The sequence below is a fragment of the Hyposmocoma kahamanoa genome, unplaced genomic scaffold (genome assembly GCF_003589595.1).
Source record: "Hyposmocoma kahamanoa isolate Upper Pololo Valley unplaced genomic scaffold, ASM358959v1 93, whole genome shotgun sequence".
NCBI classification, from domain to species: Eukaryota; Metazoa; Arthropoda; class Insecta; order Lepidoptera; family Cosmopterigidae; genus Hyposmocoma; species Hyposmocoma kahamanoa.
In genome coordinates this window covers 22,375,807-22,394,546 of record NW_020654810.1, presented here as the reverse complement: position 1 = coordinate 22,394,546, position 18,740 = coordinate 22,375,807, and the positions used below count along the sequence as shown (strand labels likewise).

At 37.6% G+C, this 18,740-nt stretch overlaps 1 protein-coding gene across 1 annotated transcript; it reads left to right on the top strand.

Annotated features, from left to right (window-relative positions):
- Window positions 1-605: 605 nt before the first annotated feature.
- On the top strand, window positions 606-18,211 carry LOC113237538 (Bardet-Biedl syndrome 1 protein). The gene is made up of 11 exons (XM_026474080.1): window positions 606-819; window positions 1,159-1,326; window positions 3,475-3,609; window positions 5,064-5,152; window positions 6,119-6,272; window positions 8,470-8,629; window positions 10,038-10,106; window positions 11,649-11,813; window positions 13,555-13,688; window positions 15,368-15,502; window positions 17,902-18,211. Exons 1-11 carry the CDS (start codon window positions 622-624, stop codon window positions 18,175-18,177), a joined length of 1,683 nt encoding a protein of 560 aa, XP_026329865.1. The 5' UTR covers window positions 606-621; the 3' UTR covers window positions 18,178-18,211.
- The last annotated feature ends 529 nt before the right edge of the window (window positions 18,212-18,740 follow it).

The following is an 18,740-nucleotide window of genomic DNA, read 5'->3' as shown; positions in this document are numbered from 1 at the left end:
AACCCAAAATATGCATCCCAGAAAATTTTTATTGAAGATTGTTTATTTCATAGGTATAATAATTTACACTTAAAACGTAATTTCTTTAAGCTACTGCTCGCTCGCTGTTCTGACTTCCATGAGTAGAACGAGCAAGAAACTCCAGGAATTGCTCTTTTTAAATAAACCTAAATGCAATGGAACTTTGAATCAAATTTGTGTGGAATCTATACCCATATTGTTTACATTGTTGCTTTAGCCCGTTCTAAAAACACTGACAATATATTATTGTCAAGTTTGCTATCTATGTTGTTGAAGAATAAAGTCTATTTATTTTATTTTTAAATTTAATTAACTTTTGTGTCTTTTTGTACTAAAAGTAGAGTAATATAATAGCTTGTTCATCACCTATTTGTAATTGTATATATATATAACATATATATAATATAGTATAAGCAAAGTCGATGTTCTTCATTTATTTGTCTCACTACAGCTACAATTGACAAGTATCTCTACTGGTTGCCATTTGAATTAATTTGAGAGAGCCTCATTGGTTGGGCTTTAATAATATTTACATTAATAGCATGCATACTTATAAATATTTATAATACTATCAAATTTTGACAGATATTCCGTGGCGCCATGCAGATATCAGACGTAGTACTCCCTGATCTGCCACTAGGAGTGGCGGGATTATACACCAGCGAGTCTCGTAATTCTCCCATTTTAGCTGTCGCATTCAATTCGTGTGTCTATATGTATAGAAACATGAAAATGTTCTATACATACTACTTACCTGCTGTTGAATTCAATGAAAGTGAAAAAGAAGCATGGAAATGGGTAAATATGGGATTTCTATTTCACTTAACCAGCTATTGTTTATCTTAATAGTTCAAATTAATCGCTTTTAAATTTTTATAAATAGTCTTGAGTTGCTCAGTGACCCAGCAGTTAGCACAATGGGGGCTAAATAAGTAAGTCCTGAGTTCAATTCCCAGTAAGAACAATTTGGGAAAGAAACATTTCTAAATTGATTGTGGTGTGGGTGTTCTGCGTAGTACCCTGAGCTAATTTCATTGCCCCTGTATTTATAGTATAGGAAATCTGGAGTCTGGGACCAGGTCTTCTGTTTGAGAAAGTCAAAGTCAAATTGTAGAGTATGCTCCAATAATATTTCAGTTATCGGATTCATTAAATCACACTCCAGAAGGAATAGTAGCATCTGTTCAAAGCCTAAAAGCGACATCACCTAATATCCTCAGTTTGCAGTCCAGGCAATTTCTGGCTATGTCAACTGATCAGCAGCTGGAATATTTGGAACATAACAAGGATTTGTCGTTTAGAAAGGTACTATTTTGCATTAAAATAAGCCATAAAATTGCGAATAAACGTTACTTCAAATCTGTGTTATTGTTTTAGAAAGAATGGAAGAAAAATATATGTAGTACAATAAAGCACAGGCCACACCGCGAACGAAGCTAAGCTAACTTAGCTTAGTTTACGTAGTTGCATGCACCCAACTATGCCAGCTAAGCTAGCTTAGCTTAGGTCACGTAATTGCATGCATCCAACTAAACCAGCTATGCTAATTTAGCTTAGCTCACGTAGTTGCCTGGAGGAGTGCCCCGCATGGGCCTCCGAGCGAAACATCCTGGTTGCCCGGATCGGGCGAGATCTCTTTCCGCTAGGTATAGTAGCGGCTATGTTGGCGGAGTCCCATGAGGCAGTGGTCTCCTTCTGTGAAGCGGTGATGCTTCAGAAGGAGGTCGCCGAGCGTGATCGGGAGAGGGCCGATCCCGCTCGGCATCGGCGTACCTTCGCGGCTGCGGGCGATCGGAACGGGGGCTTCGTTCGCCAGTAAGTTAGGCAGCCGCGAGGAGGACAACGGGCGGTGTGGCCCGCTTCGTCGTGAGGAGAGGAGGGGGAGGACGTAGTCCTCCTAGGTGCTGGGGGGTTCCGGTGCGCAGTCGATCCCGGATCCTTCCCACTAGAGCACCCGAGAAGGCCATCGTGGGGTTTTAGCCGGTAGAAGTCATAACGGCATAACCTCCCGTTGCCCCCGCGGCGGAGAGGTATCCTAGGAAGATTTCTTCACGCAAAAAGAAAATAAAAAGCTCACGTAGTTGCATGCACCTAACTATGCCAACTAAGCTAACTTAGCTTACGTAGTTGCATGCACCCAACTATGCCAGCTAAGCTAGCTTAGTTTAGGTCACGTAGCTGCATGCAAAGCTAAGCTAAGAAAATAGTTAGTAAGTAGTGACGTTCTACACTATGAATATGTGAGGGGGTGAAGGGCGACAGAATGGCGACATATTTTACATAGCTTAGCGGGATCGTTGGGTTAGTTTAGTTAGCTCGGTTAGCTTCGTTCGCGGCGTGGACTGCGCTTTAACTTTTGTTTAACACTTCATTTATTTAGGGCCTTTGATCATTATTGAATATGTCAGCCCCATTAGAATTGAGTAGAGTTCTGGAATACGACCCTAAGACTGCTTTGAAATTCAATTTTAGTTTTAATTAAGTTTAAGTTTTAAAATTTAATAATATTAAAATTTTATTTAAAATAGGACGTAAATATTTTACAACAGTCGTGAAAACCTAAAATATGCATCCCAGAAAAATTTTCAAAGTCAAAGATTGTTTATTTCATAGGTAAAATTATTTTACTCTTAAAAACGTAATTTCTTTAAGCTACTGCTCGCTTGCTGTTCTGACTTCCATGAGAAGAACGAGCAAGAAACTCCAGGAATTGCTCTTTTCAAATAAATTCATCAAGAAAACACTATTAAAATCCTGACAAATGAATCGCGCATCAACACGCACATACATATAGCCCCGTACTAGGGAAACCCTGTATCGCGGGTGCCCTGGACAGATACATGGACAACCACAAATTTTACCCAAACTCATGAGAGCAATAAATATTTCTTCCGGTCCGGGATTCGAACCTGGGACCTCTGCAGTCCTGTAATGTGCCTGTAATTTCACTCTTAACCCTTCAAAACCGGAACACAGTAATGCTGACATTACTGCTTGGCGACAGAAATAGGTACTTCCCTGGACGAACTCTTTCACAAGGAGCTCTACTGCTATTAAAACTTATTTTATTTAATAAATTTTTTAAGAACTAGTTTAATAAATGTCATTCAAATATTTCAGAAATTTATTATAATTAAATAAACAATTCGTATAACGAATTAATGAGTAACAAAATGGAGATTTTGAAATAAACTCTCTTTGAGTAACTTTTAAAATCCAAAAAGTGACCAAACATTTCTGATAGGTGGAGGTATATTGTTACTTAGGCTAGGCATATCGCTTACTACTCCGTGTACGAATGACTGATCCGTGATATTATAAAAACTATAACAGGACTGCTTTGTCGGTTTTAAAAGAGTTTAATTATTTTTCTCCAACTTAATTGAGTTGTCATTAAATTTAGATTTAATGAAACTCATTAATTAAGAAGTCAATAGCCTTATCTCTCCTCAGGTGCCTGAAATTGCATGTATAACAACACTAAAGATGCACTCAATAGACCGCTACTCTATCAGCTCTCTGGTGATTGGCTCTGAAGACGGGGAGGTCATCATACTCGATCCTCAAACTTTTACTTCTATTTCCCAGGTTTGTTACATTTGCTTAATTGTTGCTCAACATGGCTATGGTAATAGAAACATCATAATATTCAATAAAAAATAATCCTTGGGCTACAGAAACGTTTATTTTGTCGCCCCACGCGCGTGACATCATTTTTGTGAGTTAATTCGTCCCTCCTGACTGACGTTCTTAACAAAATTTTCAGGACAATGCATTGTCATGTTAACATTTCCCATTTTTAGCTGTAGATCATGGCAAAGTTGTTCTTAGTTATATTTCTTAAATAAAAAAAGCTAGACCTATGACAGTTAATTCTAGAGATAGATTCTTTTTGAAAGCTCAGCATGATCGTACGTCTTAGAGCGTTTGCACACGGCGTTCGTTCCGTATCTACTTAGTATTGCTTATTTGGCAATAATTGTTTCGGACGGATGTCGGACGGAGATCGAAAGTAGACCCCCTGACGTAGTGTGCAAACACACTTGCTCAATTTATGACAAAAATATCAGATACTGAAACTCAACGTGTAAACTGTTTCTCGCTGTAATAAGGTACACCGTATTTTGTGGAGAATAAAAACATTATTTATTAAAATGTCAGATACGGTACTTGGTCCGAGAGGGACGAGATGAAGTTGAATTCCGAATCCGAGAAACGACGGTCCGAAATGTCACAGGGATCATTGTATCTCTAGGTGTACAAGCGATATTCGTATTTTTTGGGATTCGAATCGGATCTAGCGCACGAGCGACATCCGAAGTGGGTCCCAGTTTTAGAGGTGGGCGTTTAAACGAAAAGCACTTAAAAAGTCTGCTTTTTAAAATAAGCGCATAAGCACGCTTTTAATTTTAAGCGTAATCGTTGGTCACTGGTCAGTCTATGCGCTTAAACGTTTTTCTAAACGACTTTTTAAGCGTCAAACTAAAAAGCGGTTTAGTGAAAAGCGCTTTTACAAGCACGCTTTTTAAATGTACGTTTTAACGTTAATAAGCAGTTTTTTTCCATTTCAATGGTTAACAACTACAAAAATTAAACAACTTATGTTTTTAAACGCTTTTAAACGCCAATTAACAAAATGTTAATACAATAATGTTATGGCATAAATAAAAATGTAACTCGTTTTTTTTTCAAAAAAACTTATCTTAAAACCTTTAGTGGCACGACGTTGCAAGCTTTTTTGAACATAAAAGTCTATGCGCTTAAACGTTTTGTAAACGATTTTGGTAGCTTCAAACTAAAATGCGTGTAAGTGAAAAAGCGTTTAAAAAAGCACGCTATTTAGAAAAACATAACGTGTAAACGTTTAAAAAAATTACCAGTTTTTCCAATCTCTACTCAGTTTTCTAGATTAGAATAGTCTCGAATTCGGAACAAATACGAATCGGATGCAGTGTGCGAAACAGCTAATTTTGAACTTTGAACATATGTTAAGCCTGTTGGCAAGCGTTGAAAAAAGTAACAGAGCTTCCATTTATCTATAGGCCAAAGTTTGCATCGTGAAGAAGACGCCCCATCAAATGATTGCAACCGGACTTTACAATGTCGATTACAGAATAACCATTGCTACTAGGTGATAAAACTTGAAATATATTTATTTTCATGCACTACTGCACAAAATAAATGTACTGACTACTACTACTAGTTGCTTTTTTAAAGGCACAAGCTTTTTTTGTTTAATCGGAGATACGATGGCCCTCTGTGTGTTTTCTGCCGGCTTTATAATGAGAAGTGCTCAGAGGAACTTTTCGAACTGGTGCCACCGTCTTGTTTCCACCATCGCCGTCGCACCTCGCGCCAAAGAAGTGGAACAAAAAAAAGTGGAATAGTGTTGTAATTAAAAATATCTGAAATTCAAGATTATTCCATTTCTGAACGTAAAATTTTATTCTCTTCACAGCATTAAAAGCGTCGTTAAAATATTGCATGAAACAATTAAAATATTCAGAATGAGACAAACTCTTCCTGAGCCACCAAAAGTAAAACAATTTATTAATTATTATTTTTTTTAATTTATAATGTAATGTAAATGTTCAATTGAATTTATAGTTTGGTGTGATTGATTATTTGATTTAATTTATTTCATTAATTTTCGTGGATTTGACTCAATTGTATGTTATAATAATTTTCTTTACTGACATCGGATATAAGTATATTTGTAACTAACGTGGTCTGAAATAAACAATTTGAATTTGAATTTAAATGTTATTGGCAAGTAGGAAATTGTTTAAATGTCTGTAATAAACTTTAACCTCTACCTAAGTTTCAATAGTTTTTCACGAAAGGAACTAATTCGTTTTTTATTGATTCTGAAAAAATATACGTTTTGAGTTAATACACTATTCTATTAACAATATCCTCCCATCAAGTAGCTTGTTTTCTCGTTTGCTTCCTATTTTACAAAAAAAAAATCGTTTTTTGGCCTACCAATTACTTTGCTTTGAAATATTTACTTACAGTTGGTTACTATTATCAGGGGAGGGGCAGATGTGTATAGGAACCACGAATGCACGAAGTATATGAGCTACTTCTATTCCAGAGAGAAATCGGTATGCCTGCTAAAACGCGAGTGGCCGGAAGGACGCATCCTATTCAATACCGACGACCACATCATCGCTATAGAAGTCATACCAACGGATAACAGTGTTATGGTTATTTGCGCGGACCATACGTTAGCATCGTACAGCAAAAAGGTGTGTTGAACCGTTGTTTTTTCAATAGCTAATCAGGGGCCAGAAAAGATGAATATATTTTAACGAATTTCAATCTTAATGCCTGTTCAATTAAGTAGATTTATGTTGTTATAGAAGTGTGTGCGGTATCAATATCCTTTAGGCACCTGCAGCATAATTCTTTGATATCTTATGATTATAACAAACTAGTGGAGTAATTACACAAAAAAATAATTGAATATCATGGTGGTGATATGGTGATGAATAAACATCATTACAATGATTAAAGCGACATCTCTAATTAGCTGATGGTAGCTGTAAAGGTACCTGGCTGAGTGAAGAAATATATTTCAAACAATAACGCGCACACGCGCAATCTCAACAGCCCCGCACTAGGGAAACCCTCGGTCGCGCGTGGCATGGACACACACACACAGACAAACACAAATTACACCCAAACTCACGACAGAAATAATGTAGGCCTTACAAATATTTCTCCCGGCCCGGGAATCGAACCCGGGCCCTCTGCATGGGAGTCTGGGATGGTAACCGTTCGGCCACGGAGGCAGTCACAGATGGCGCTATGGCAAAAAAGTCATTAAAAAAAACCGAAAACAAAGATCTGCAACTAGCACATCAATAAATTCCCGAATTTTTTCGTCCTATACAATGAAATCATTCTTGTAAGAAGCGGAGTCCATGAGCATTTAAAAAAAATTGTAAATTTTATTCATTTTGTATGAAAAACATTTCATGAAATTTGACCAACTTCTGCAGTCCCGATATTTCTCATCTCATGCAATAAAATTGTATCGATTGTCCTTACATAAACTGTATCGATTAGCCCTAAAAACAATCTTATCAATTTTATTAATTTTTATGGAAAACTCACACTTGACCAAAAAATTGGCCAAAATTGTTTTCACAAAAAAAGACTTGATCGTTCTTAAGACAATTTTCTTGTATTTTCTATAGTTTCGAATTTCCCCCATACTGTACCATTAAAAAAAATACTAATCTGAAGACTTCTCATCTTCTTGTCGTGTCTATGGTATACACTGTAATGCTTGTCAGCGTGGCAAAGGATTTGCCAATCGGGGTAAGGTATTCGCCGATTGTTGCCCAGGGTGCGCCAGACGCACAGGGCAAAAATAGGATGTTCATTTCGTGCACCCAAAGAGTTTGATCATTTAATGACAAAGCGAGCAATCAAGCAGATCGATTTGGTGTAGTAAGAACTGTCGATCGAGGTCGACTCATCTCTTAATCGATCGACTAAAAATTGGTTGGTGTAGTAACACCTTTAGACTATCCCTAGTTCAAATCCCACGTGATAACTAACATAGTATTATCTCAATAACCTAACCTCAGTACAGAGTACCAAAAAACCGACCTCAAAAGTCATTCATCCCGTAGCTTACCACCCTTAGAGGTCGAATATTTTCTTCAAATTTAAATGGGAGCACTTCTGAGGCACCCTCTTTCCAACATAAAAAAGACTCGTCAAAATCGGTTCACAAATGGTGGAGTTATCGCGTGACACACATACAAAAAAAAACAGTCCAATTGAGAACCTCCTCCTTTTTTTGAAGTCGGTTAAAAATTGCGTTTTAATTATGTATCTCATTCGTATACGATTTAATTTCATTGACAGTGCATATAATATAACACATATTTTGAGATAATATCATGTTACTTATAATTATTAAATACTTAAGATCGAACACTTAGAAAAATTCCCTTTTATCCGGCCGGATTCGAACCAACGCCTTCTAGCAAACCGTGCTAGACGCTATGCAAACTAAGCCACGGAACGAACCAGCGGGCCTCACGAATTTTTCTATGTGCTTGTTTGTCGTCGGATTTTTGTATCTGATTTTTAATGACTTTTTAGCCGTAGCGCCATATATGAGAAATCTATGAAAGTATTTCGTCACCCAGCACCTTTACAGCTCTACCAGCCCTGGCTAGAGTGTAATTAAGTATTTTATTGAATGTCAGGATGTTTAACCACCATGATATTAAATTATTTTTTGTGAAATTACTCCACTAGTTTGTTATAATTATTAATACAAAGATGCTTAGAAAAAAATCCCTCGATCCGGCCAAATTCAAACAGACGTCTTCTAGCAAACCGTGTCAGACGCTCTCCCAACTAAGCCATGGAACGACGGAACTATGTTAGTTGTCACGTGCGAAATGTTTTACATGTTTCCAGGGTAAAAAACATTGGTCTCTAGTTCTAGAGCATCGGCCGGTGTCAATGACATTAATGCCTATAATGCACCTGGGAGTGACATTAGTGGCCGTGGGACTCGCCTCAGGACATGTCGATCTGTACGACGCGAAATCGAGAAGGGACGGATTGTTCGTTAGAGGTATTACAAAAAAAATATATTGGCAGTGTAAATAGAGTTTACTATATATATTGGAAAAAGCCATTGTAGCCTAGTGGTTTTGGTTTTAGTGGTGTTGGAATTTATGTGCGAAATTTAATTTGAAATTTACCAGCTTTTCGGTGAAGGAAAACCTTGTGATGAAATCTGCACGTCGAAGAAGGTTCACAACCCTTGGAAAACATGTGAAGTCCCTAACCCACCACATATTGTGCCAGCATGGCGGGCTATGGCCTAACAACGCATGGGCACGGATTTTCTTAGGAGAGAGTTTATTCCATTGTCCGCCACACTGGTCCAATATAGATTGAGGAACACGTTCTCTAGGGGTTGTTAATTTTCTGCGATGTGTATGTTACATCGCGATGTTTTTCCATGTATTGCTACTAAACATTCAGAAATGTACATAACTTATGAATTAAAGTCATATGGACGGTTACCTATCAGTAGTCTGAAATGACATTTTCCAGAAATAACGTTTGGTCGAAATTTCATAACCTCGAAAGTAATTTTAATAAAATGTTTTTTCTTTTAAACTAACTTAACCTAACCGTACCTAATCGTGTTTTTGCGATAAACATTCAACATATCCTGAAAGAACAACCATTTCGTTATAATTCGGTTTTCGGTGTAATGAAAATTCGAACAAACGTAATTCCGACAAAAAAATGTCGACTTTGTGATAGGTTACCCATATGGTTGAACGTGCCGTCGCAGGGATTCGAATTATCGACCTCACAATTGAGGAACAATCGTTCTCCCACTGGACAACTATAATCACATAGTAGTACTTATAATTGCCTTACACTGAGTAACTATTCTACGTATATCTGTACGTCGGAGCCAGTTTTCACTTCAAAAATAATGTAATAGAATTCGCTTCATTATGTACGGGATTTTTTAATATCAAGTGACGGGACGAACACGTCGTGCGCCTGGTGGTAAGCGACACGACTATCCATAACAGTCGCAGTGCCACTCAAAGCTTTAAATCGCGAAGATCTAAGTGGCACTGCCATTGTAGCCGTCACTCTGAGACAAAGTTGACAAGTCCCATGTGCCAATACTTTCATTAGGGCCGACCCTTTAAAACCAGAACGCATTATTAATCACATTACTACTTGGTGGCAGAAATGGGTATGGTGTTTCTGTCATTTCGGCATGCCATCTGCTTGCCTTATTCAAATATCTATTATTCACCAATAACTCGAGGGTCCCAAAATAAAACTTGTTCACATTTTTACTATCAGCTCTGTAGTAAAATACATTACTAAAACTTCACCCTGTATAATTTAGTTAACATTTTTATTTGCCTGTAAGCTGATACGAGTCATTAATATAAATTTAAAAATCAAAATGAAAATTAAATAAAAATACTCCTCGATTTCAGATATAGCATCCGTGATGAAATTTGGGCAACTAGGGCAAGAGGAACACGTGTTTATTATTGTCACAGCGAGTAAGTTCGTTTATACACATTTAAAGTGACCAGGGAAAGTCACGCATAAACTATTTTACCATTAATAATAAATAATCTTTGTTTGTCAAATAAAAGAAGTTTTACATCATCGTGTGACATAGAAATGAACGCATACGTCCCGATATGTTGGAAAAAAGATATTTATACCGTTGGACGCGAATAGATTCCGAAGCAAAGAATCAAATATGAGAGGACCTGAATGTGAAAAATATAAAAGAAAGATCAACGGTCTGCAAAAACTATAATATATGTAGGGGATATTTGTGCACTTTTATGACGTCACTTTTACGACGTAGGATGTAGTACATCCTGGCCAATTTCCGTTGGAAGTGGAAAATATTCGAAATTCAAATAAATAAGTTGGCCGCCATACACACTTCGAAGTCTTTTTTATCATAGAGATGGGTAGGAGGGAATGTTGTAGGAATGTCATAGAGGGTTAATAGTTGTCGACTGCATGTGTCAAAAAACAGTTCCACGCGCCGTTCATTATCATGCGAATGTGTGCGTCCGGACACGGAGTGCGCGGCTGGGGCGAGCACACGTCGCGTTGCTACGTTTGTGTGGAGTTTTTGTAATTTTTTTTATAGTATCAAGTGACGGGACTTGCAAGTCGAGCGCCTGGTGTTAAACGACACGCCTGTCCATAAATAGAAATTAGATTTACCATACGTGTATTATAGGACATATATGGTAATTTGTTAGTTAGTTTGATAATTATCAAAGAAAATAAATGTTCTGATAATCTCAGTACAGAATATCAAAAATAATTGACCTTAAACGTTCGTGGAATTACATCTATTTGCAGTTTTATTGAAATCGGTTTGCGGAAAGTGCTCGAAACCTCCCCTAACACCCCCTAATTTCACATCCCCTAGTTTGCCACCCTTAGAGGTGGAATATTTTCTTCAAATTTAAATTGGACCAATACTGAGGTACCGTCTTTCCAACAAAAAAAAGAACCATCAAAATCGGTTAACAAAAGCTGCAGTTATCGCGTAACATATATACAAAAAAAAAAATTACAATATAAATTTAAATACAGTGAATAGCGACATCTCTAGCCGGGGCCGGGAGCCCTGGTAGCTGTAAAGGTATCTAACTGGGTGACGAAATACTTTCACAGATTTCTCATAGATGGCGCTACGGCTAAAAAGTCGTTGAAAAACCAAATATAAAGACACGACAACAAGCACATAGAAAAATTCGTGAGGTGGTTCGTTCCGTGGCTTAGTTGGTATAGTTCTGGTACTATATGCTAGAAGACGTCGGTTCGAATCCGGCCGGATCGAAGGATTTCTTTCTGAGTGTTTCGTCTTTGTATTAATAATTATAACAAACTTGTGTAATTCCACATAAAAAATAATTGAATATCAATTCAATAAAAATTTAAATAAAAGTACAGTCGAATTGAGAACCTCCTGCTTTTTTTGAAGTCGGTTAATGATTTGTATTAATACATGTGGATGAAAATTTTCTGAAATAAATGTTTTATTATTATTACTATTAACTTTCTTGTAGGCGGCACTCTAATGTTGAAAATCCTAAAGCGCACCGCAGAATTCAATGCGCACGCGGCGGGCATCGAACTCGCGGCGGCCGCTAATGCTCAGAAGCCCTGGCTCATTCCGAAGAAGTCCAAGTTATTCATCGAGCAGTCCATGAGAGAACGAGAACATGCTATAAGTGAGTTCTGATTGAATTTGTTACAGGTTTTCTTAGAGCGTACCCGTGTAAAACAGTGGGGCTTGTGCGGGCTAATACAGACTTGTAAATGCCGCCACTGCGCTACATAGACACTGCCACTGCCCTTACCCTTCAAACCCAGAACACAGTAATGTTCACATTACAGGTTGGAGGCAGAAATAGGTAAGGTGGCAGTACTTCCCCGGACGAAATCTTTCACAAGCAGTTCTACTGCTACTATAACTACTTTCTCCTTATGTCTGTAGGTGAGAAGTAAAGAACCTTTATATTGGTATTTAATAGTTTTTACAAACATTGCTGTCGGAATAAAAGACGTATTTTTTAAATTAAAATGTAAGTGTGCATTTGACTTCCATCTCCCCTGATGGTAAGTGACGATGAGGTTGACGATGGAGTATGCACCTAAATAATGCCTATTCACTCTCGCCCTGAAAAGGTCCAAGTTATAACGTTCAGGGAACAAGTCTGCAGGCAGGGAATTCCATTCCATAGCCGTTCGCCATATAAATGTGGAAGCGTAACGCTTCGTGCGAATCTTTGGAATATCCACAACATAGTAGTGGAATCCAAGCCTACGCCTAGTCCCCCGCTGATGGAAAGGGGAAGGCGGAATTAAATTGTGTAATTCCATCGCACACTCTCCGTGATCCTGTAAATTACCGATAAGCAGGCAACTTTACGTCGTTGTTCAAGGCTCTTCAGCTTCGCCTCTACTAATTCCGAGTCACCTATAAGCCTCTTGACAGGCTTGTCAATTGAATCCAAGGTGGCCAGTTGGTATGTAGCAGAGCCATCCCAAAGGTGGTTACAGTACTCCATACACGACCGGACTTGTGCTTGGTACAATTGAAGCAACTGTCCCGGTGTGAAGTAACGCCTCACCTTGGAAAGGATGCCAAGCTTTTTGGCGGCATTTTTGACCATGGATTCAATGTATCTGCCGAAGTTCAGATTGGACGACAGGTCAATTCCAAGTAGCTGGAGACGGTTGGCTATCGGTATGGATATTTTTCACGAAAATTTAACTTGACATTAAGTGGTACTGTCTCTATGTTTTTGTTAATTGAATATTAAGATTTTTTATTTATTTTAAATGCCTAATTAAGAGCCTCATTCTCTTTAAATCACTCTGTAGTAAAAATTACTATTTGACACTTAACGTTCTTTTTACCGATTTCAAAAAACGAAGAGGTACACAATTTGAATGTATTTTTTTTGTGTGCATGTTACGCGATTGCGGCATTTGTGAACCGATTTTGATGTTTCTTTTTTTTGTTGGAAAGAGGGTACCACAGTAGTGGTCCCATTTAAATTTGAAAAAATATTACACCAATAAAGGTGGCAAACTAGGGGATGAATCCGCTTTCGCGTACTTTCCGGCAACCAATTTCAATAAAACTTGGCAAATAGATGTAATTTCACGAACTTTTGAAGTCGGTTTTATTTTTATAAAAAGTTATAATTACTATCTCTCAGCTAAAGATATAATGGATTGATGGTGAGAACGAAATAAAGATATTAACTATAATTCTAACAATAACTCCTTTTCAAATATATAGAGTGTGAAAGAGATGGCAATATTTTCTTTACCCATGACTTTCTTTAAGTCTAAAAGGGATAGCAACATTTTTAAATCTGTCACATTCGTTTTTCGAGTCCCACAATTGTCACTAATATCTGATAAAACAATGTTACGTAGATAACTTATTATCAATCGCAGCTATGCACGAGAGCTTCCAGCACGAGTTGAACCGCCTACGTCTAACAGCTGCAAAGACCTTGCTCGAAGCTCACGTCAAGTCCGACAACTTCATAGGCATCGGAGCTTTGGAACCGGTACGATTGGCTGCAGAGGTAATATAGGTTGTTGATACTTAACTTGGTATAAGACTAGATGGCGCTATACTCCATCCAACCGTTTATTTAACTTTTGACAGTTCGAATTCTAATCGGCTAATGCGTTTCCGATTCGATTTTTTTAAATAATAATCGATTTTGTTTATGAAGAAGTTTAAATCGTGAATGTGAGCGGGTTCAAAAAAGAAGATATTGTCTGAAGATGACTAAAGAGTTAAAAATTAATATGAATGAGGATTCAAGTGATGATTTCCGTTCAAATGGAGAAAAATCCGTTTAATTATTATTACAAATTATAATTTATTTAACTTCATTATAATTTATAAGACAGGTACCAGAATTTATCAACTTGAATTATCTTCGTTATATAATGTGTTGACTAGATAAATATAGGAGCTAAAGAGCACGTCGCTTCGCTAAAATTAAAAAATAAAAGATTCCTGTTAGTATTGCATTTCTGTCATGATTTTTATGTCAATAATTACGGAACTTTGGAGGCATGCACATGTGAAAAGTTAAATAAATGCTTGGACGGAGCTATAGTAGCATAGTACCTAAAATAAGGCAAGTAACATAGTAGAATAAGAACAATATTTATGATTATCACTAATTACAAGTTTCTTACCATGTTCCAGTTTTTAGTGCTTACAATAATAAGAACAAAAATAGTTTGACTACATGAGTGTGATTTGTCGGAAAAAAAGTGAGTGACAATGGTAACGCGACAAGTATTCGAAATGAGGATAGTCGTCGACAGCGAAAGAGGGTAAACAGATATGTCTGTTTTTAAACTTGCCGCTGGTCAGTCAACCCGTGTCCAAGTAATGTGTAACCGTTTCAAAATATCGGGAAAATAAAAGAAAATCATGTTGTGGTAAGAAACCTGTACTTAGTGATAATCATTAATCATCGAGTATATAACCAAAAATACAGACGAAATGTCATTTAATTTGTTTGAAAACTATTCTGCCAAATCATTACGGTGACAACTGCGCTTTGGCCAGCCCGAATTCGAAACAATTTGACGGGTGTCATCAATTTGTTTCACTTCAAGTCGACCGTTTAACTTGAGCTTGAGTAATTTGTTTACCTATGAAATAAAAATATTTTGAGTTTGCCGATGAAATGTGATTCCATTTTTTTTTTGCAATTAGATGTTTTGCTGTTTTTCCCACACCACCGAAAGGAACAGTCCCCATAGTTAGAGATATTACCTTTATGACAATAAATATTTTTGTCATATACGGAGGCGTATACACAAGTCAGTCGTTGGCGCTGTACTATTTTAGCTTTCTAATTTCTGATTTCAGCGCAAACGAGTGTTGATGTTTAAAAGTGATATAAGGCCCATTCACCTGATGATTTGCCAGGGATGGATGGCCCTTATTTTGTCTATATTTCTGGCTATATACTGGACGTCATTAATACAAAGACCGAACACTTAGAAAAAATTCCTTCGACCCGGCTGTATTCGAACCAACGTCTTCTAGCAAACCGTGCTAGACGCTATGCCAACAAGCCACGGAACGAACCAGTGGACTTCACGAATTTTCCTATGTGCTTGTTGCAGATTTTGTAACACTTTTTAATTTCATTCGACACCCTCTCAAACCTTAAGTGCGTCTTCATAGTCGGTTGAACGACAAACGTTGATTATTTAGTTAATTTTTCCGCAGGTGGAAGGTCTAGGTCCGGTGTTCCGCGTAACACTCATAATAGAGAATACGTCGAACGACAAAGCTGTCATCGGCCTCGCTATACTTTTTCATGTACACACTGCCAACTACAAGGTTTCTAACCCCTACATCAAGGTAAGTCCTGTAGTGCGATTGGACCCTCTATAATCATTATTTCTCTTATACCCGATTCTAGGAAACGCCCTTACTTTTTCTGATGCCTGAAAGAGTTGGACCTGATATTTACTGTAGTATAAGCATCTAAAACACTTAAACTCCCCATTACAAACTATTTCCTCCTCACGTTTTTGTACACACATGGCTTCAAACCCTCAACTATACGGAAACGGAAAAATTACTGACTAGGAATTAATTTTACAACTTTATAATTTTATAACTGCAATATGCTAACCTACACACACATTCATACACACAGACACTTTATCTCCCCCCACACACACCCACACACTCATTCGTTCTCAGACACACAGCATGTTTTAAATTTTACAAAATTTAAGTTAACATTTGTTTAATTAGGTACCTAAAAATTATTGTGTCATGATGGATCATTGACTCCTAAGATACAAGTTTTCTTAGTTTAAGTGTCGGGCAATCGCTTAATTGTTACGAAAAACTGTACCTACGCAATGTACCACCAAATGTTATTTTTGTGAATAAATATGTTATTATTATTATTACGTTGACAGATTATTCACTTTTTAATCGACTTCAAAAAAGAAGGAGGAGGTTTTTAATTCGACTGTATTTTTTTGTATATGTTACGCGATAAAATTTGATGATTCTTTTTTTGTTAGAAAGAGGGTACCTCAGTATTAGTTCCATTTAAATTTGAGGAAAATATTCCATCTAAGGGTGGAAACTAGTTATGAATCCGGTTTCGCGCACTATACGGTAACCGACTTCAATAAAACTCGGCAAATTGATGGTTATTCCGCGAGCTTTTGAGATAGTTTTAATAATGACAATCATCATGTCTGCATTTAAGAACTGTGCTCATCCTATCGTTCTGACAATTCCGATTCCTATCGTACTGCGTTCCGGTTTTGAAGAGCAAGGGGTGAAATTATAGGCACGTAGGACTTGTCTACTTATGTCTCAGGGTGACGAGCGCAGTGCCCCTCAGATCTTTGCGAAAGATTGAGTGGCACTCTGATGCTCCCTAAAGTATGATGTCAATTTTCATTTATAAACATAAATTTATTTTTAATAATATAATATACACACGTCTTTGCCACAATCTCACCTGATATTAAGCGACGATGTGACTGACGATTTAACGCGTTTGCCTAAGAAATGCCTATTCACTCTGGCCTTCTATAGCCCCAAATTATACGTTTTGGGAAACACAGTAGAGTATTCTATTCCTTTGCCGCACGCATCAGAAAGGAGGAAGCCTATCGATTAGTGCGAATTGGTGGTATATCAACGACATGAGGATGGAGTGTTCCGGACCTTCTATTCGACCGAAGGAGGAACGGTGAGGGTGGAACTAAATTGAAAAGTTCCTGCGCACACTTAACTGCCTCCGTGGCCGAACGGTTACCATACCGGCCTTGCCGCGCAGAGGTCCCAGGTTCGATTCCCGGGCCGGCAGAAATATTTATATGGCCTACATTTATTTCTCTCGTGAGTTTGGGTGTAATTTGTGGTTGTCTATGTGTGTGTCCATGGCACCCGCGACACAGGGTTTCCCTAGTGCGGGGCTATGTTGAGCGTGAGCGTTATTATATCATGTTATTACACTCACCGAAATGTATCCGATAGAAAACGACAAGCAGGCTACTTTTCTGCAATGGACGAGATTTTGTAGCCTCGACTCCACAAGAGAATTTCTGAGAATCTGTTATGCTTCTACAACATATTCTTCCATAGACTATCCCATAAGCTACTCATTCTTTTGATATGCTGTATTGCATATTTTAAGCTCCACAATTCAAATTCAAAGTTCTCATTTCAACTAATGTTGCACACAACATGACAACTCATATCTTTACGGATTTCAACTTATCTACACATACGAAGTCTCACCATTCTAAAGCCCTTATCTGCACCTACACTTACCTGACACCAGATTGCGCCACACGTCGCCGACAAGAACAATTCGTTTAGGTTAGTTATTAAGTACACATAGTGTTTTATTATATTGTATTTATGTTAGTCCTTTAGGTAGATTATATGTGGCCTGAATTAAATAAATAAAAACTAGGTCGTGATGCTTCTTCTGCAAGCACATTTCATCACGATGTATTAATCACTAAAACTGCCTCAATGACGACCGGTTACCATGCTGGACTGCTACGCACAGGTCCCGGGTTAGGTTCCCGGGCCGGGAGAAATATTTGTATGGCCTACATTTATTTCTCTCGTGAGAAAGAAAGAAGAAAGAAATAGAAGTAATAAAAGTAAAATGATCTCTTAGCTATGCTACGGCAATATTTAGTTCTTCTTAATTCCGCAACATGGCGATGGGCGCTGTATTTATGTTATTTCAAGTATTTTAAAAATATTTTCAGGTACCACTCCTTGCACCAGGCCGTAAATTGAAGTTCCCCACGCGTATAGAAGAAGTGTTCGAAGAAAACATCAATCCGGACATATTCTTTCGCTCCGTGACAGGGCAGGGTGGTGAACGGTCAATGGTCAAAATATTACTGTTGAAGGACGGTAGAGACAGTCCAGTTTTAGCTGCGACAGTCCAAATGCCTCCTACGGATCCCATGATGTTGCCTTACGATAAAATGCAGGCGACCGCTGACTTTGGAAACAATGACCAATTTGTACAATCGTAAAGTGATATAATAATAGGGATGCCGCAGATGTGGGCTATAATGACATCTGCAGATGCGGATGTGGATGCAAATCTTTTTTTTCAGACTTATCAATAATTGTGGATCATTGTGGATTTAGTGATAATGGAATTATCATTAACTTTAGTAAAAAATAATAAATTTATTACAAAAGAGATGAACAATATAAGGCTAATAATAAAATACAAGAAATATTCTATGTGGCCATCCTCTATGCAAATAAAGTTGGGCTATCTTGAATAAAAACGGTCGTAAGTCGGTGCAAAGAAGTTACTTATTAAAATTTGTATTCAATTGATATTCAATTATTTTTTGTGAAATTACTCAACTGGTTTGTTATAATTATTAATACAAAGATCGAACACTTAGAAAAAATTCCTTCCATCCGGTCGGATTCGAACCGACGTCTTCTAGCATACCGTGCCAGACGCTATGCCAACTCAGCCATCGAACGAACCAGCGGACCTTACGAATTGTTCTGTGCTTGTTTGTCGGATCTTTGCATTTGGTTTTTCAACGACTTTTTAGTCGTAGCGCCATCTATG

Bases quoted from the DNA above. Each gene is read 5' to 3' on its own strand.
- LOC113237538 (XM_026474080.1), top strand. From the start codon at position 622: ATGCAGATATCAGACGTAGTACTCCCTGATCTGCCACTAGGAGTGGCG. The intron at 5,153-6,118 runs GTGATAAAACTT...CTTCTATTCCAG, and splicing joins AGAATAACCATTGCTACTAG to AGAGAAATCGGTATGCCTGC. The intron at 13,689-15,367 runs GTAATATAGGTT...ATTTTTCCGCAG, and splicing joins CGGTACGATTGGCTGCAGAG to GTGGAAGGTCTAGGTCCGGT.